Below are 17570 nucleotides of genomic sequence, written 5' to 3'. Positions count from 1 at the left end.
CATCACCCATGAACCATCACCATATTCATTTGTGCTCTTCCCTCCCCTGCTTTGACCCTCCTCCCTCTCTCTTCCTTGCTGTATGTATATGGCTCAGTTCTATGAGCTAACAAAGATCCTATCATCTGTGTCAGGAGAATACGAAATTACATTCTCCTGTTTGTCCTACAGCACATGTTATTGAGTTCTGATGAATTGTGAAAGATACAGTTTACTGAAGAAAAATTAATGGGTAAATAAGGCATAAGATAAATCTCAGGATTTCTCTGTCCATGTTCTCAGGTAACTGTGGACAACTGAGCCATGGGAATGTGGTTGAACCAATCATCTATAGATGGCTTCCTACTATTGGGCATCTTTTCCCGTAAGCAGACTGATCTTATTCTCTTCTCACTGGTCATGATAGTCTTCACGGTGGCCTTGTGTGGGAATGTCCTTCTCATCTTCCTCATCTACACAGATGCTCGACTTCATACACCCATGTACTTCTTCCTCAGTCAGCTCTCCTTCATGGACCTCATGTTGGTCTGTAACATTATGCCTAAGATGGCAGTCAACTTCCTCTCTGGCAGGAAGAACATTTCCTTTGGAGGTTGTGTCATACAAATTGGCTTTTTTGTCTCTCTTGTGGGATCTGAGGGGCTCTTACTGGGACTCATGGCTTATGATCGCTATGTGGCCATTAGTCATCCACTTCACTATCCCATCCTCATGAGTCAGAAGGTCTGTCTCCAGATCGTTGGGAGTTCCTGGGCCTTTGGGATACTGGATGGTGTGATCCAGATGGTGGCAGCCATGAGTATTCCCTACTGTGGCTCAAGGAAAGTGGACCACTTCTTTTGTGAGATACTGTCACTGTTGAAGCTAGCTTGCATAGACACATCCATTTTTGAGACTGTGATATTTGCTTGCTGTGTCTTTATGCTTTTCTTTCCCTTCTCCATCATTGTGGCCTCCTATGCCCGCATCCTGAAGGCTGTGCTCCGTATGCACTCTGCTCAAGCTAGTAAAAAGGCTCTGACTACCTGTTCCTCCCACCTGACAGCTGTGTCCCTCTTCTATGGAGCGGCCATGTTCATATACCTGCGGCCCAGGCGCTACCGGGCCCCAAGCCATGACAAGGTGGTCTCTCTCTTCTACACAGTCCTTACTCCTATGCTCAACCCCCTCATTTATAGTCTAAGAAATCAGGAAGTGATAGGGGCCTTGAGGAAGGGACTGGACCGTTGCAGGATTGGCAGCCAGCACTGAAGGGCCTGGTGCTGCCACTATCTTGTTCTGCCATGTTGAGTAAATAGTCTCTACCTGAGTGAGTTTTCTCATTAATAGTGATGATAGTGAAATTTGGTGAGGTCTTTTTAAACCCTAAAGCAGAACTCTTACAGGTGAAAAACCAGCTTTCTTCCATAGTTTGTGAACTGATTCTTTCAAAAAATATTTGAAAATGGAATGTAGGACTTTGTAAACTCAAGAACTATGTAGAAGTAAGGCATTGAGATTATTAACACTTGCTTAAAACTAGAATTACTTCAATTATAATATGCTATCCTTAGCTTAACTTCCTCTTATTGCCAATCTCTACCCTTTATTCAGAACTTATTATGTCAGTCACCATGCTTTGCTCCATATGTATTCATATAGGCACATTTATTTTCTAATTTATTGTCTCTTATTTATATACTGCCTCTCACTACCATAACCCCAAACTAGTGTCTTGGATGAAAAGCTCCAGGTGACAGAAAATGAGCTTATAAAATTCTCTTTAAAGAGTGCTCATGTTGGGTTTGATCCCAGCGGGTTGACGAGGGTCCCACATGGTGAGCAGACCTCTCCTGTCTCACCTGCTGCTCCCCTCAGCAGTGTATTTCTTCAGTCTGCCTGCTTTGTTCCAGGGTCTGTGTCCAGTGAATCCTCTCACCTTTCCACACATCTAGACTGTACCCTGGTTCTTGTATTTAAAAAAAAAAGAGTACTCATCCTGTAACTTATATTGAAAACTATAATACTCTAGTAGAAGAAACAAAAGTAGTCACAAAGAAATTGTCGTTGCATCAGTTATAATAAGGGAAATGCAAACCAAGAGCACAATGAGACAATACCTCACCCCTCTGGGCATGGTACATATCAAAAAGGTTGGAAACAAGAAATATTGGTTAGGATGTGGAAGAAAGGAACTCTCATCCACTGTTGGTGGAAATGCAAGTTGGTGCAACTTCTGTGGAAAATGGTATGGAGATTTCCTAAGACAATGAAAATTAAAAAATCATATGTATAGCCTTCCTGTATACAAGCAATAAATCTGAAGAAGAACAAATCAAGAAAACCATCCATTTTCTCATTGAAACAAAAATAATCAAATACTGGGGAATAAACCTAACAAAAGAGGTAAAGGACCTATACAAATGAAACTATAAAACACTGTTAAAAGAAATAGAAGAAGACACAAAGAAATGGAAAGACATCCCCTGCTCAGGGATTGGAAGAATTAACATTACCAAAATGGCCATCCTACCAAAAGCAATTGACAGATTCAATGCTATTCCAATAAAAATTTCAATGACATTCTTCAAAGAAATAGAACAAATATTGATGCAATTCATATGGAGTCACCAAAAACCCTGAATAGCCAAAGTTCTCCTGAAAAAAAAAAGAAGAGAATGGAGGCATCCCACTCCCAGATTTCAAACTATACTACAAATCCATAGTAATCAAAACTGCATGGTATTGGAACAAGAACAGACACACAGACCAATGGAACTGAACAGAAAATCCAGAAAAAAACCCACCAATTTATGGTCAATGAATCATTGACAAAGTAGTAAAGAATATGCATTGGAGCAAAGAAAGTTTATTCAATAAATGGTGCTGGGAAAACTGGGTCGCTACATGAAAATGAATGAAGCTTGACCACTACCTCACACCATACACAAAAATCAACTCAAAATGGATTGAAGAACTAGACATAAGACCTGAAACCATAAAATACATAGAAAGAAATATAGGCGAAACACTATGTGATATGCACATCAAAGACATCTTTACAGACACATCACCCAAAGTAGTGATAGTGAAGGCAAAAATAAACAGCTGGGACTACATCAAATTAAAGAGCTTCTGCACAACAAAAGAGACAGCAACCAAAACAAAGAGACACCCCACTGATTGGGAGAAAATTTTTGCACACAACAATAATGATAAAAGACTGATTACAAAAATCTTCAAAGAGCCAATGAGACTCAACAAAAAAAAAAAAGAAAATAATCCAGTCAAAAATGGGCAGAAGAACTAAAAATAAACTTCTCTGAAGAGGAAATGCAAATGGCCAACAGGCATTTGAAAAAATTTTCAGTATCACTTGTAATCAGGGAAATGAAAATCAAAACTACAATGAGACAATATCTTACACCAGTGAGAATGGCACATATTAAAAAAACTAGCAACAACAAATGTTGGCGAGGATGTGGAGAAAAAGGAATTTCCTGCCCTGCTGGTGGGAGTGCAAAATGGTCCAACCACTATGGTCCAACCTCAATCTGCTAAAGATGGAAATTCCATATGATCCAGCAATTCCACTGCCAGGTGTTTACCCAAAGGACACAGAGACATTAATTCAAAAGGGCATCTGCACCCCTATGTTTATTGCAGCACAATTTACAACAGCCAAGCTATGGAAACAACCCAAATGCCCCAAAATAGATGACTGGATCAAGAAGATGTGGTATATATACACAATGGAATATTACTCAGCAATCCAAAAAGATAAAGTCATGCCATTTGCAGCAACATGGATGGAGCTGGAAGGGATCATGTGCAGTGAAATAAGCCAGAAAGAAAAAGAAAAATACTAGATGGTCTCACTCATAGCAGGAATTTAGGAAACCAAAATAAGGGACCAGGAAAAAGACCAATTATAATAAAGTAAAAATCAAAATCAATAAGCAAGTATAAACCAGAGACACACTATGGAGGGGGAGGGATTAAGGTCAAAATAAGGGGGTTGGGATTTGTATGGGGACTATGACCAGGATGAAGGTGCATACATTGTGCAAAAATGAAAAATGTAAAAAAATACATAAAATAAAACATTGCAAGGTTTTGGGAATTAAAAAAAAAGAGTTTGGGGTAACTGCACAGGTGGTTGGTGAAGGGGGGGAAACTTGCACACATATGAAGGAGTGAAAATGTAACCCCAAAATTATAATAAATAAATATATATAATAAAGTGTTTTATAAAATAGAGGACTCACCCTTCACACTGTGTAACAGGAACTTTATAAAGACTTCAGAAAATAAGTGCAAAGTCATTGAGATTCATAAGGAAAAGGGCAAAGATATATTTATTGGTGGCTCCGTAGTGTCTGACCCATAGGAAGTGTGCACCAGAATGCTGTATAGTATACAATCCTTGTGGAAAATCAGTATCTTTTTATCACTTCCGTTTCTAAACAGAAAAACTGCTATAATGTTTCCCCTTGGGGAGATTAGTATTGGAACATAAGTGACAGAATTTGCTTTATTCTTTTTATATTTTTCATATTTACTTTTAAATATTTTATTTGAACTATTAGTGAAAGGTTCGGTGTTTCCAGCCATTTAAATTCTTTACCAGTCTTTCTACACATTTCCAGGAAAACTACCTTTTCCTGGAAAAAGAATTCTTTGTCGCACGCAGAGTGAGTAGGTAGGATAGAACTGAGTCCTGGGAGACAGACTAGACCACTGGAAGGCATCTGCTCTGCTCTCACAGGAAATAGGCAGTGGCACTAACTGTCACTGATTCTTAGGAACTCCTGTGGAGATATGGCTTCCAATCATCTATCAGTTTTAGTATCACACAAATACTTTCAGGTAAACCTCATTACTCCCGTTTTACTTGGAACTCAGATTTGCTTAACCAATGGATTCATCCCTTGTCCTCCCTCTAAGATTTCCTCTCCACCTTCCCCTGTGAGAAAGTGTTTGCTGGTGGGCTTCCCTGGTGGCGCAGGGGTTAAAGTCTCAGAGCTATCAAGCTATCACCAGACACTGAGGCCTGAGTTCGATTCGGGCCAGGGAGCTAACTCATATGGTGCAGCAGACCTCTCCTGTCCCTCCTGCTGCTCCCCTCAGCAGTGTATTTCAGTAGATCTGCCTGTTCTGCTCCCCACTTGTCTCTGATGAATCCTCTCATCCCGATCTACACCCCAGTTCTTGTATGCATAAATAAAAAGAAATCTTTAAAAAGAAAGAAAGTGTTTGCTGGTGCGGCTGAGCTCCCTGCCAAAGAACTTTGTCTCTCCCTCCCTCTGAAGTTTAATTGCCAGAGACTGAGACAAAGGAGGGGCCTCCAAGGATTTGTGAAAACAGAAGCAACTTCCCTCAGTCACAACAGAAGGGAGAACAGTGGGTGGAGTAACAGGTGGCAGAGAACAAAACCTCTCTGCCAGGGGCTGGACCCCACCTGGTGAGGAGTCTCTTCCACAGGTGAGAGGCTGGTGCTGGCTCCAGGCCAAGCCTCTCCCCCTTGGTCCAGCCCACTCCCTCCTGCTCCCCTTATGCCAGAGGGATGAATGTTCTCTCTGCGCTATGATCTTCTGTTTCTGGAAGACTTTCTTAGCTACTAAACATTCTCCTAGGGTTTCCAGGTTTTTATGTGCCTCCTCTTGCAAAACGCTTTTTTTCTTCCCGCTGTAACCAATCTTTTTTTTTTTTTTTAAATAATAAATTTTATTTTTATATTCCCCCATACAATTGCAAACGCCCCATTCTGACCCCAATCCTTCCCCTCCCGCCCCCCAACCCCCAAAAAGTGTCTCTGGTTCATAGTTTTTTGTTGATTTTGATTTTCACTTTCTTATAGTTATTCATTTTCCTGGTCCCTTATTTAAGTTCTCTAGATTCCTGCTATGAGTGAGACCATCCGGTATTTTTCTTTTTCTTTTTGGCTTATTTCGCTGAGCATGATCCCTTCCAGCGCCATCCATGTTGCTGCAAATTGCATGTGTTTATCTTTTTTGAATGCTGAGTAATATTCCATGGTATATATGTACCACATCTTCTTGATCCAATCATCTATTTTTGGGCATTTGGGTTGTTTCCAAAGCTTAGCTATTGTAAACAGTGCTGCTATAAACATAGGGGTGCAGGTGCTCTTTGGAATTGATGTTTCTGTGTCCTTTGGGTAAATACCTAGGAGTGGAATTGCTGGATCCTATGGAAGCTCTATGTTTAGTAGGTCCAGAAATCTCCACACAGCTCTCCATAGTGGTTGGACCAGTTTGCACTCCCACCAACAGTGCAGAAGAGTTCCTTTTTCTCCACACCCTCGCCAACATTTGTTGTTGCTAGTTTTTTTAATATGTGCCATTCTCACTGGTGTGAGATGGTATCTCATGGTAGTTTTGATTTGCGTTTCCCTGATTACAAGTGATGTTGAACATTTTTTCATGTGTCTGTGGCGCTGTAACCAATCTTAAAGCTTTTCTTCAAGACCTTTCCACAGCCCCTGTGAAAGGCATTGGGATTTCCTGCCTGTGGAGGGGGATGCCACCAAGCACCTCGTCAACTCCTATTTTCACAGGATAGAATTCTAGTGTAGTTTTGACCACTTAAATCTTCTTTCTTCTGGAAGTTTCTTTTCCTACCTTTCCCAAACTCTTCCTGCTTCTGTCAGGCCCATTTCCTTTGCAGGCATGTAGGTGGCTGGGTTCCCTGTGCTGAGACCCCAAGTGACGTGTCAGAGCAGCCCTGCTGGGTGGCAGCGAGCTCACCCTGACTGGGACTACCCTCCTAATCCCAGCTGTAGGTGTCCTAGACTAGGGTGTTTCTATTAAGGTTCTTCTCTTCTGAATATGATCATTCACATGCCTGACATCAGCTGTGTAAAAACGTATGATCTTAATTCATTATCTTAAAAGCTGCTCATACAGGAAAGAGTTATCACATATTCCTTTTTTGTATGATTTTATCAATGTTTCCTTTTTTGCAGTTAAAAAGAAAGCACTCATTAGGTGTTGAATAAACAATACCAGAGATTTTGTTCAACCTATTCATTAATGAGGAAATCAAATAATAGAACTAGTTCTTAGAGCAATGGGGTTTATGCAGACCATCAGAAAATTGATTTTAAAAATCAAGAATGTGAGGCTCCCTGGTGGCACAGGGGTTAAAGAAACGGAGTTCAAGTTCGATCCCAGCTGGCCAGGGAGCATCCCACATGGTGCAGCAGACCTCTCCTGTTTTGCCCGCTGCTTCCCTCAGCAGCGTATTTCAGTAGATCTGCCTGTTCTGCTCGCCAATCTTTTTGGCGAATCCTCTCACCCCCCTGCACCTCTGGTCTACACCCCAGTTCTTGTATTCACAAGTAAATATTATCTTTAAAAATAAAATCAAGAATGCTAGATAAAATTTCTAGGATACAGAAGTGGCTAATATCCCACAGGCAATAAAACCAAAACCTTTGCATTCACTTTTTCTAATGGATACAAACCTACAAGACCACATGGAACCTCATGGAGCCTGACTCTCAGAAAGAGGGTTGTTTTCCTTACATCCTCCATCCAACAGGCACCATCAAGTGTCAGATCAGGAAACTAGATTCTCAGTTTCTGCTGCCACCAATGGTGAATAATTTATCATCACATGCAGCACAGAACCAGAACCAAACATGGCCAAGTATCAGAAACATAAACAAAGACAAAGAACACTAGAGAGAAAAACAGAGACTTAGCAAAGATAATGGTCTTGGCCCTCAGGAATCATTCTGGGAGCCAAGATAATACAGCCCTGGAGTAAGCTTCTTGAGCAGTTTATTTGGTGAATCCATCAAACAACTGTGTGGAACCTCCAGTACCATGTAAGCTTAATTTTTAAAGTAAAAACCTGACTCTCACTAAATAATGTTCTATAGCAATAGTACTTCAATTTTTTTATTTTTATTTTTTAAAATTTTTAAATTTTTATTTTTTTATAGATTTTATTTTTATATTCCCCATACAATTGCAACCCCCTTATTTTGACCTCAATCCCTCCCCTCCCCACACCCCACCCCCCACCCCCCAAGAGTGTCTCTGGTTCATAGTTGTTTGTTGATTTTGATTTTCACTTTCTTATAGTTATTCTTTTTCCTGGTCCCTTATTTAAGTTTTCTAGATTCCTGCTATGAGTGAAACCATCCGGTATTTTTCTTTTTCTTTCTGGCTTATTTCGCTGAGCATGATCCCTTCCAGCGCCATCCATGTTGCTGCAAATTGCATGTGTTTATCTTTTTTGAATGCTGAGTAATATTCCATGATGTATATGTACCACATCTTCTTGATCCAGTCAACTATTTGTGGGCATTTGGGTTGTTTCCAAAGCTTAGCTATTGTAAACAGTGCTGCCATAAACATAGGTGTGCAGGTGCTCTTTGGAATTGATGTTTCTGTGTCCTTTAGGTAAATACCTAGGAGTGGAATTGCTGGATCCTATGGAAGCTCTATCTTTAGTAGGTTGAGGAATCTCCACACAGCTCTCCATAGTGGCTGGGGATGGTTTTTTTGATTTCTTCTTCTTCAGATTTATTGTTTGTGTATAGGAAGGCTACTGACTTTTGCGTGTTGATTTTGTATCCTGCCACTTTACTGAACTGGTTGATGAGTTGAATTAGTTTTTCTGTGGAGTTTTTGGGGTTCTCTATGTATATTATCATATCATCTGCAAATAGTGATAGTTTGACTTCTTCTTTTCCTATTTGGATTCCTTGTATGTCTTTCTCTTGTCTTATTGCTCTGGCTAGGACTTCCAGTATTATATTGAAAAGCAGTGGTGGGAGTGGACAGCCTTGTCTTGTTCCAGATCTTAATGGAAATGCTTTCAGCTTTTCACCATTGAGAATGATACTGGCTGTTGGCTTGTCATATATGGCCTTTATGATGTTGAGGCATGTTCCTTGTATGCCAAGAATTTCAAGGGCTTTTCTCATGAATGGGTGTTGCACTTTGTTGAAAGCTTTCTCAGCGTCTATTGATGTTATCATATGGTTTTTATATTTCTTTTTGTTGATGTGTTGGATAACGTTGATTGATTTTCGGATGTGGAACCATCCTTGTGTCCCTGGAATGAATCCTACTTGGTGTGGTGAATTATCTTATGGATACAGTGTTGGATTCTGATAGCTAAAATTTTATTGAGGATTTTTGCATCAGTGTTCATTAGGGAGATTGGCCTGTAGTTTTCTTTTATTGTGTTGTCCTTGTTCAGGTTTGATATTAGCGTAATGTTGGCTTCATAGAACGTGTTTGATATTATCCCTTCCTTCTCAATTTTTTGGAAGAGTTTGTGAAGGATAGGCACTAATTCATTTCTGAATGTTTGGTAGAATTCATTTGTAAATCCATCAGGTCCTGGGCTTTTGTTTTTGGGAAGGTTTTTGATTACCATTTCAATTTTGCTGCTTGTAATTGGTCTGTTTAGGTGTTCTAGTTCTTCTTTATCTAACTTTGGGTGATTGTAGAGTTATAGGAATTTGTCCATCTCCTTTAGATTGTTGAACTTGTTTCCATATAACTGTTCATAGTAGTTACTGATTATTCTTTTGATTTCTGCTGTGTCCGTTGTGATTTCTCCTCTTTCATTTATGATCCTATTTATTTGTGCTTTCTCCCTTTTTTCCTTTGTGAGCCTGGCTAGGGTTTTGTCTATTTTACTTATTTTTTTTGAAGAACCAGCTCTTGGTTTCATTGATCTTTTGGATTGTTTTTTTAGTTTCGATTTCATTTATTTCTGCTTTGGTTTTTATTATTTCTTTTCTTCTACTGGTTTTGGGTTTTTTTTGTTGTTCTTTTTCTAGATCTTTGAGTTTTGAGATTAGGTTGTTTCTTTGGGTTCTTTCTAGTTTCTTGATATGAGCCTCTATTGCTGTGTATTTTCTTCTTATTACTACTTTTGCTACATCCCGTACATTTAGGAAATTGGTGTCCTCCTTGTCATTCAATTCAAAGAATTTTTTAATTTCTTCTTTGATCTCCTCATTAGTCCAGTGGTCTTCCAGTAGTGTGGTTTTCAGTCTCCATGAGGTAGGAGAGTTCCTTGCCTTCTTTTTATGGTTTATTTCTAGTTTGATGCCTTCATGTTCAGAAAAGATGGTTGGTATGATTTCAGTCTTGGTGTATCTGTTGATGTTTGTCTTGTGTCCCAGTATGTGATCGATCCTGGAGAATGATCCATGTGCACTTGAGAAAAATGTGTATTCAGATTTTTTGGGTTTAGTGTTCTATAGATGTCTGTTAAGCCCAAGCGCTCTAAATCCTTATTTAGAGCTCTAGTATCTTTACTTATTTTTTGTCTCGTTGATCTATCCTTTGTTGATAGTGGTGTGTTGAAGTCTCCCACTATGTATGTGTTTTCTCTGATGTTAGTTTTCAAAGATGATAATAGTTGTCTGATATATTTTGGTGCTCCTTCGTTTGGTGAATATATGTTAATGAGTGTTATTTCTTCTTGAAGTATTGTCCCCTTGATCATAATGTAGTGACCACTGGGGTCTCCTTTTATTTTTTTGAGTTTGAAATCCATTTTATCTGATATAAGTATAGCTGTTCCTGCTTTCTTTTTGGTCCATTTTCTTGTAGGATTGTTTTCCATCCTTTAACTTTGAGCCTATTTTTATCTTTTGTAGCTAAATGTGTTTCCTGGAGACAGCAAAAGGTTGGGTTTTGTTTCTTAATCCAGGCTGCAACTCTGTGTCTTTTTATTGAAGAGTTTAGTCCATTTAAATTTAGAGTTAATATTGATAGGTTAGCATCTGTATTTGCCATTGTGTTTGTCTTTCCTCTGATTTTATTTATTTAGTCTTTCATAACTTGGTTTTTTGGCCTTCTTTTGTTATTTTTCCCTCTGAGGTTCTGGCTTTAGGACTCCTTGTGGTATTTTTTGGAGGGGGGGTTTAGTCGTAATGAAATTCCAGAGTTTCTATTTGTCTGGGAAGGTCCTTATTCTTTCTTCATAGAGGAAGGAGAGCTTTGTGGGACAGAGTATTCTTGGTTGGCATCTGTTTTCTTGGAGTCTGTTGACTATGTCCCTCCACTCTCTCCTTGCCTGTAGTGTTTCTTCAGAGAAGTCTGATGTCAGTCTGATTGGTTTTCCTTTGAATGTTATCTGTTTCTTCCCTCTTGTCAGCTTCATTATTTTTTCCTTGTCTGGATTCTTGGGAGCTTTACTATTATGTATCTTGCTGTATTTTTCCTTTTGTCATGGAAGTTTGGTGTTCTTCTTGCTTCTTGTATATCAATTTTCAGCTCCTTCTTCACCTTTGGGAAGTTCTCTTCAATTACTTCCTTGAATATTTTCTCTGTTGCTACGTCTCTCTCCTCTCCTTCTGGGATTCCTATAACTCTTATATTTCCTTTCCTCATGGAGTCAGATAGTTCCCAAAGTCTTTCTTTGGTCTTTTTCCTTCGTACTTCTCTTTCCTTTTCTGTTTTAGTTCTTTTTATTTCTGTGTCTTCAAGAGTACTTATTTGTTCTTCCATTTCATCTATTCTGCTTTCATTGCCTTTCCCAGAGTTCTTTAGCGCCTCCATTAATTCTTTGATCTCCTGAATTTCTTTTACTTCCCTCTTTAGTGACTCAATTTCATTCTTCTGATCGTTAATTATTTTTCCCTTATCATTGTTTTCCTTTATGACTCTGTCAGTTTTTTAATCACGGCAGTTTTAAATTCTCTTTCTGGAAGGTTCAGAAGTTCTTCCAAGTTATTGTCGTTGCAATCTGGTAGGTGGTTTTCTTTTTGTGGTGTTCTTTTTTCCTGAGGAGTTGCTGGGTTTCATGTGGTTTTTGTACTCCCTACAGCCTGTTTTCTAATTTGCCGTATTCCTTGGAACACTGTGTTGCTGGTACTGGCCGGGCATCTTGGGAGAACTTCCCAGCTCACCTCTGGCTTATCCGGTAGCCTTCTGCTGGTTTCAAGCAATCTTTACTGAAGAAAGGTCCCTATTCTAAAATGGAGATGTGGGGGACTCACTCCCCTGCTTGCCTGGTCTGCCCTGGCAGTGGGTGGCGCTCCCCTCTGGGCTCTCGACTGCCTTCTTCAATTTTTTTTTTTTTAAATGGCACTCATACAAATATGAAATAATCATGTACCAAAGTCTTTATTCAATTTATATTAATTAATGAAACCACCAATAAGATGATAAAGGTGGTTCAAAGGGGACTTGAGGGTTTATAGGAAATCTAATAAAGGAATGGCAATAAAACTGCTCAGTTAGATACAAAACTGGTTAATGTCTTACACGATAATAAATTAGTCTTTGGGATTTTTTTTGGTCTGGCAGAAATTCATAAGTTAGTGGCCTAGCTTCACAGTATGTGGGCTCTAATCAAATAGTGAATGGCAAAATCAAACACAGATATTGTCTTGTAGAGCTATTCTAACCCTTGGGTGAGCCTAGGAAACATGGATATTAAAAGGATGTGCATTTATTCTCAAGCTTTATTTCCAATTTTTGGGTAATTTTTCCTAACCTAGAGTACAGACAACATTTTTTAAATACAATTTATCTATTTATATATATTTTACATCACTGTACATTGTTGTACAATGTTTGCTTTCTCCTCGCAGGTGTAGTCCCCATAGATTTTCCATCACCAATTCACCCATGCAACATCACCATAGTCCCTTGTGCTCTTCCTTCCCTGTTTTGACTCCTCCCTCCCCCACCCCTGCAGAATGTCTGCAATTTATATTTGACTGTTAATTATTTTCATTGTTATTATTTTTTCCACTGACCTCTTATTTGGTTCCCCTATATTCCACCTATAAGTAAAACCATCAATATTTTTCCTTTTCCTTTTGACTTATTTCACTGAGCATAATCCCTCTATCTCCAACCATCTTGCTGGGGATGGCATGAGTTTATCTTTTTTTGATTGCTGAATAGTATTCCACTGTATATATAGATACCACACCTCCTTGATCCAGTCATCTATTTTTTGGCATTTGATTTGTTTCCATAGCTTGCTTGTTGTAAATAGTGCTGCAATAAACATAGGGGTGCAGGTTCCCTTTTGAATTAATATTTTTTGTGTCCTTGGGATAAATCCCTAGGAGTGGAATTGCTGATTCATATGGTAGCTCCATGTTTAGTAGTTTGAGGAACCTCCACACAGCTTTCCACAGAGGTTGGACCAGTTTGCATTCCCACCAGCAGTGTAGGAAAGTTCCTTTTTCTCCACATACTCACCAACATTTGTTATTGATATGTGCTGTTCTTACTGGTGCAAATTGTGTGTGTGTGTGTTTTTTTTTTTTGACATCAGACTTCTCCAAGGAGAGAGTGGAGGGACATAGTCAACAGACTCCAAGAAAACAAATGCCAACCAAGAATACTCTATCCTGCAAAGCTTTCCTTTCTCTATGAAGAAAGAATAAGGACTTTCCCAGACAAACAGAAATGCTGGAATTTCATTACGACTAAACCCCCACTCCAAAAAATACTACAAGGAGTCCTAAAGCCAGAGCCAACAGAGGGATGAAAAATAACAAAAGAAAGCCAAAAAAAAGTTATTAAAAGAATAAATAAATAAAATCAGAGGAAAGACAAACACAATGGCAAATACAGATACTAACCTATCAATATTAACTCTAAATGTAAATGGACTAAACTCTTCAATAAAAAGACATAGAGTCACAGGCTAGATTAAGAAACAAAACCCAGCCTTTTGCTGTCTCCAGGAAACACATTTAACTACAAAAGATAAAAATAGACTCAAAGTTAAAGGATGGAAAATAATCCTACAAGCAAATGGACCAAAAAAGAAGGCAGGAACAGCTATACTTATATCAGATAAAATGGATTTCAAACTCAAAAAGGTAAAAAGACACCCCAACGGTCACTACATTATGATCAAGGGGACAATACTTCAAGAAGAAATAACACTCATTAACATATACTCAGCAAATGAAGGAGCACCAAAATATATCAGACAACTATTATCATCTCTGAAAACAGACATCAGAGAAAACACATATGTAGTAGGAAACTTCAACACACCACTATCAACGATGGATAGATCAATGAGACAAAAAATAAGTAAGGACACTAAAACTCTAAATAAGGATCTAGAGTGCTTGGGTTTATCAGACATCATCCTGGTTTTGATTTACATTTCCCTGATTATAAGGGATGTTTAACATTTTTTCATATACCTGTTGGCCATTTGCATTTCCTCTTTGGAGAAGTGTCTTTTGAGCTACTCTGCCCAATTTTTGACTGGATTGTTTACTTTGTTTTTGTTGAGTTGTGTGAGCGCTTTGTAGATCTTTGTGATCAGTCTGATCAGTCCCTTATCAGTTATTTGTATGCAAAAATTTTCTCCCTATCAGTAGGGTGTCTTTTTGTTTTGGTTAATGTCTCTTTTGCTGTACAGAGGCATTTTAGTTTGATGTAATCCCAGCTGTTTACCTTTTCCTTCATCTTCTTTGGGGGATGAGTCTTTGAAGATGTTACTGCATAAGCTTGACTACTACCTCACACCATGCACAAAAATCAACTCAAAATGGATTAAAGAACTAGACATAAGACCTGAAACCATAAAATATATAGAAGGAAATATAGGCAAAACACTACATGACATGCACATCAAAGATATCTTTACAGACACATCACCCAAAGCAGTGATAGTGAAGGCAAAGATAAACAGATGGGACTACATCAAATTAAAGAGCTTCTGCACAGCAAAAAAGACAATAACCTAAACAAAGAGAAACCCTACTGACTGGGAGAAAATTTTTGCACACAACACTAATGATAAAGGACTGATCATAAAAATCTTCAAAGAGCTGATGAGACTCAATAAAAACAAAGAAAATAATCCAGTGAAAAAATGGGCATAAGAACTAAAAAGAAACTTCTCTGAAGAAGAAATGCAAATGGCCAACAGGCATATGAAAAAATGTTCAACATCAGTTGTAATCAGGGAAATGCAAATCAAAACTACAATGAGATACCATCTTACACCAGTGAGAATGGCACATATTAAAAAAACTAGCAACAACAAATGTTGGCAAGGTTTTGGAGAAAAAGGAACTCTCCTGCACTGCTGGTAGAAGTGCAAAGTGGTCCCACTACTATGGAGAGCTGTGTAGAGATTTTTTGACCTACTAAAGATAGAGCTTCCATATGTTCCAGCAATTCCACTCCTAGGTGTTTACCCAAATGACACAGAAGCATTAATTCCAAAGGACACCTGCACACCTATGTTTATAGCAGCACTATTTACAATAGCTAAGCTTTGGAAACAACCCAAATGCCAAAAAATAGATGACTGGATCAAGAAGATGTGGTACATACACAAAATGGAATATTACTCAGCAATCAAAATAGATAAACACATGCAATTTGCAGCAACATGGATGGAGCTAGAAGGGATCATGCTCTGTGAAATAAGTCAGAAAGAAAAAGAAAAATACTGGATGGTTTCACTCATAGAAGGAATTTAGACAACCTAAATAAGGGACCAGGAAAAAGACTAATTAATACAAAGTAAAAATCAAAATCAACAAGCAACTATAAACCAGAGACACACCCCAGGGTGGGGGGGGCAGGGAGAGGAAGGATTAGGGTCAAAATAAGGGGGGTTGCAATTGTATGGGGAATATAACCAAAATAAAAATGCATACATTTTGAAAAAGTGAAAAATGATGTAAGAATTATATAAAATAAAATATTAAAAAATAATAAAAATAAAGATATTACATCATATAGTGTTTTACCTATATTTTCTTCTATATATTTTATGGTTTCAGGTCTTATGTTCAATTTTTTCATCCATTTTGAGTTAGTTATTGTGTTTGGTGTGAGGTAGTCTAGTAGTCTAGTTTCATTCTTTTACATGTGGTGGTCCAGTTTTCCCAGCACCATTTATTGAACAAACTGTCCTTGTTCTATTGCATACTCTTTGCTCCTTTGTCAAAGATTAGTTGTCCCAGATAAGCTGTCCAAAGATTAGTTGGGTTTTCTATTTGATTTCATTGGTCTGTGTGTCTGTTTTTGTTCCAGTACCATAGTTTTTTAATTATTATGGCTTTGTAGAATGGTTTGAATCTTGGAAGTGTGATAGCTCCATTCTCTGTCTTTTTAATCAGGAAAGCTATGGCTATTCAAGAATTTTTGTGGCTCCATATGAATTTCATCAATATTTGTTCTATTTATTTGAAGAATGTCATTGAGATTCTTAACAGGATTGTTTTGAATCTGAGTACAAATTACATTTAAAACCATGAGACTGGATGAGAAAGCTCATGAACCTTGATTAACCTGAAAAAATATCATTTCAAAAATTACTCCCTTTGGGCCTCCCTAATGACCTAGGGGTTATGTCTCAGTGCTACCATCAAGTAGCCCATTGGGACTGCCTGTGTTCAATGACCCAGCACAATAGCCTGAGTTCAATCCCTAGCCATGGAGATAACCGACAACACACAGCAGACCTCTCCTGTCTTACCCACTGCTCCCCTCAACAGTGTATTTCAGTAAATATGCCTGTTCTGTTCCCCACTCTCTCTCTTAAGATTCCTCTCACCCTTTTAAATCAGGTTAAAGGGGTCAATTGCACAATAGATAAATAATGAAACTTTTGGTGGTGAATATAATGAAGCATACACAGACATTGATTTATAAGGCTGAAAACTAAACACATATAATGTTACAAACCAATGCTACAGCCATTTTTAAAAAAATCTATTAAGAAGAAAAACTCCCCCTCCCTTTTATATTCCCCAAAATGGCTACCTGGTTAACCACAGAAGACCACTAAGACCACCCTGCCTTCACACGTAGATAAGATTTTTTCCCACCATTCCTCAACTGCACCCTTGTTTTATAAAACCCCAAGTTGATTCTTCCTCTTTTCTGAGACATTCCTCATGAACAAATATTCTACCATTACTATTTCACACCTAAGAGGATGGCACATGTTAAACAGACCTCCAACAAGAAGTATTTTGGAGAGGCTGCAGAGAAAAAGGAGCCCTATTATACTGTTGGTAGGAATGTGAACTGGTGCAATCATTATGGAAAGCAATCTGGATTTACCTAAAGTAACTAAAAATGGAAATACTCTATGAGTCAGCAATCCCACTGGTAGGTATCTAGCCAGAAAATAGGAAGCCATTAATACAAAACCCACATGTTCCACAAATTGGTAGCACCATTACATACATTAGCTAGGACATGGAAGCAGCCTAGTGTCCTCAATGGATGATCAGATCAAGAAGAGATGATTTAACCATGGTATGGTGTATTAGATGGCCATGAGAAAGGATGAAATGAAGTCATTGTCAACCAAATGGAGGGACTTTGAGGAAACTGTATACCAATGTAAGTCAGAATGGGTAAAAATAAGTATTGAACATTCACATAGCACACAATCAATAACATAAAACCTTCAAAAACTAGTGGACATTAACAAATATCCTGAGGTCCCCAAGTTTAAGAGGAAGGGGGGAGGGGAATAGCTAAGGGGACACAAGGGATGTTGTGTGGGGGAATAAAATAAAATAAAAAGGGTGAAAAAAAGTTCCCCCTAGAATAATAGCCAAATAAGATACTATC

General features: G+C 38.4%; 1 protein-coding gene across 1 annotated transcript; it reads left to right on the top strand.

Moving 5' to 3' along the window:
• Nucleotides 1-303: 303 nt before the first annotated feature.
• On the top strand, nucleotides 304-1251 carry LOC311177893 (olfactory receptor 2V1-like; the record flags this gene model as incomplete). The annotated part of the gene is made up of 1 exon (XM_084244138.1): nucleotides 304-1251. The coding sequence occupies one exon, from the start codon at nucleotides 304-306 to the stop codon at nucleotides 1249-1251; it is 948 nt and encodes a 315-aa protein (XP_084100264.1).
• Between the last annotated feature and the right edge of the window lie 16319 nt (nucleotides 1252-17570).

This window comes from Talpa europaea, assembly GCF_964194135.1.
Source record: "Talpa europaea genome assembly, chromosome: 9".
NCBI classification, from domain to species: Eukaryota; Metazoa; Chordata; class Mammalia; order Eulipotyphla; family Talpidae; genus Talpa; species Talpa europaea.
The sequence above is the reverse complement of the archived record's forward strand: the minus strand, read 5'-3'. Positions and strand labels throughout refer to the sequence as shown.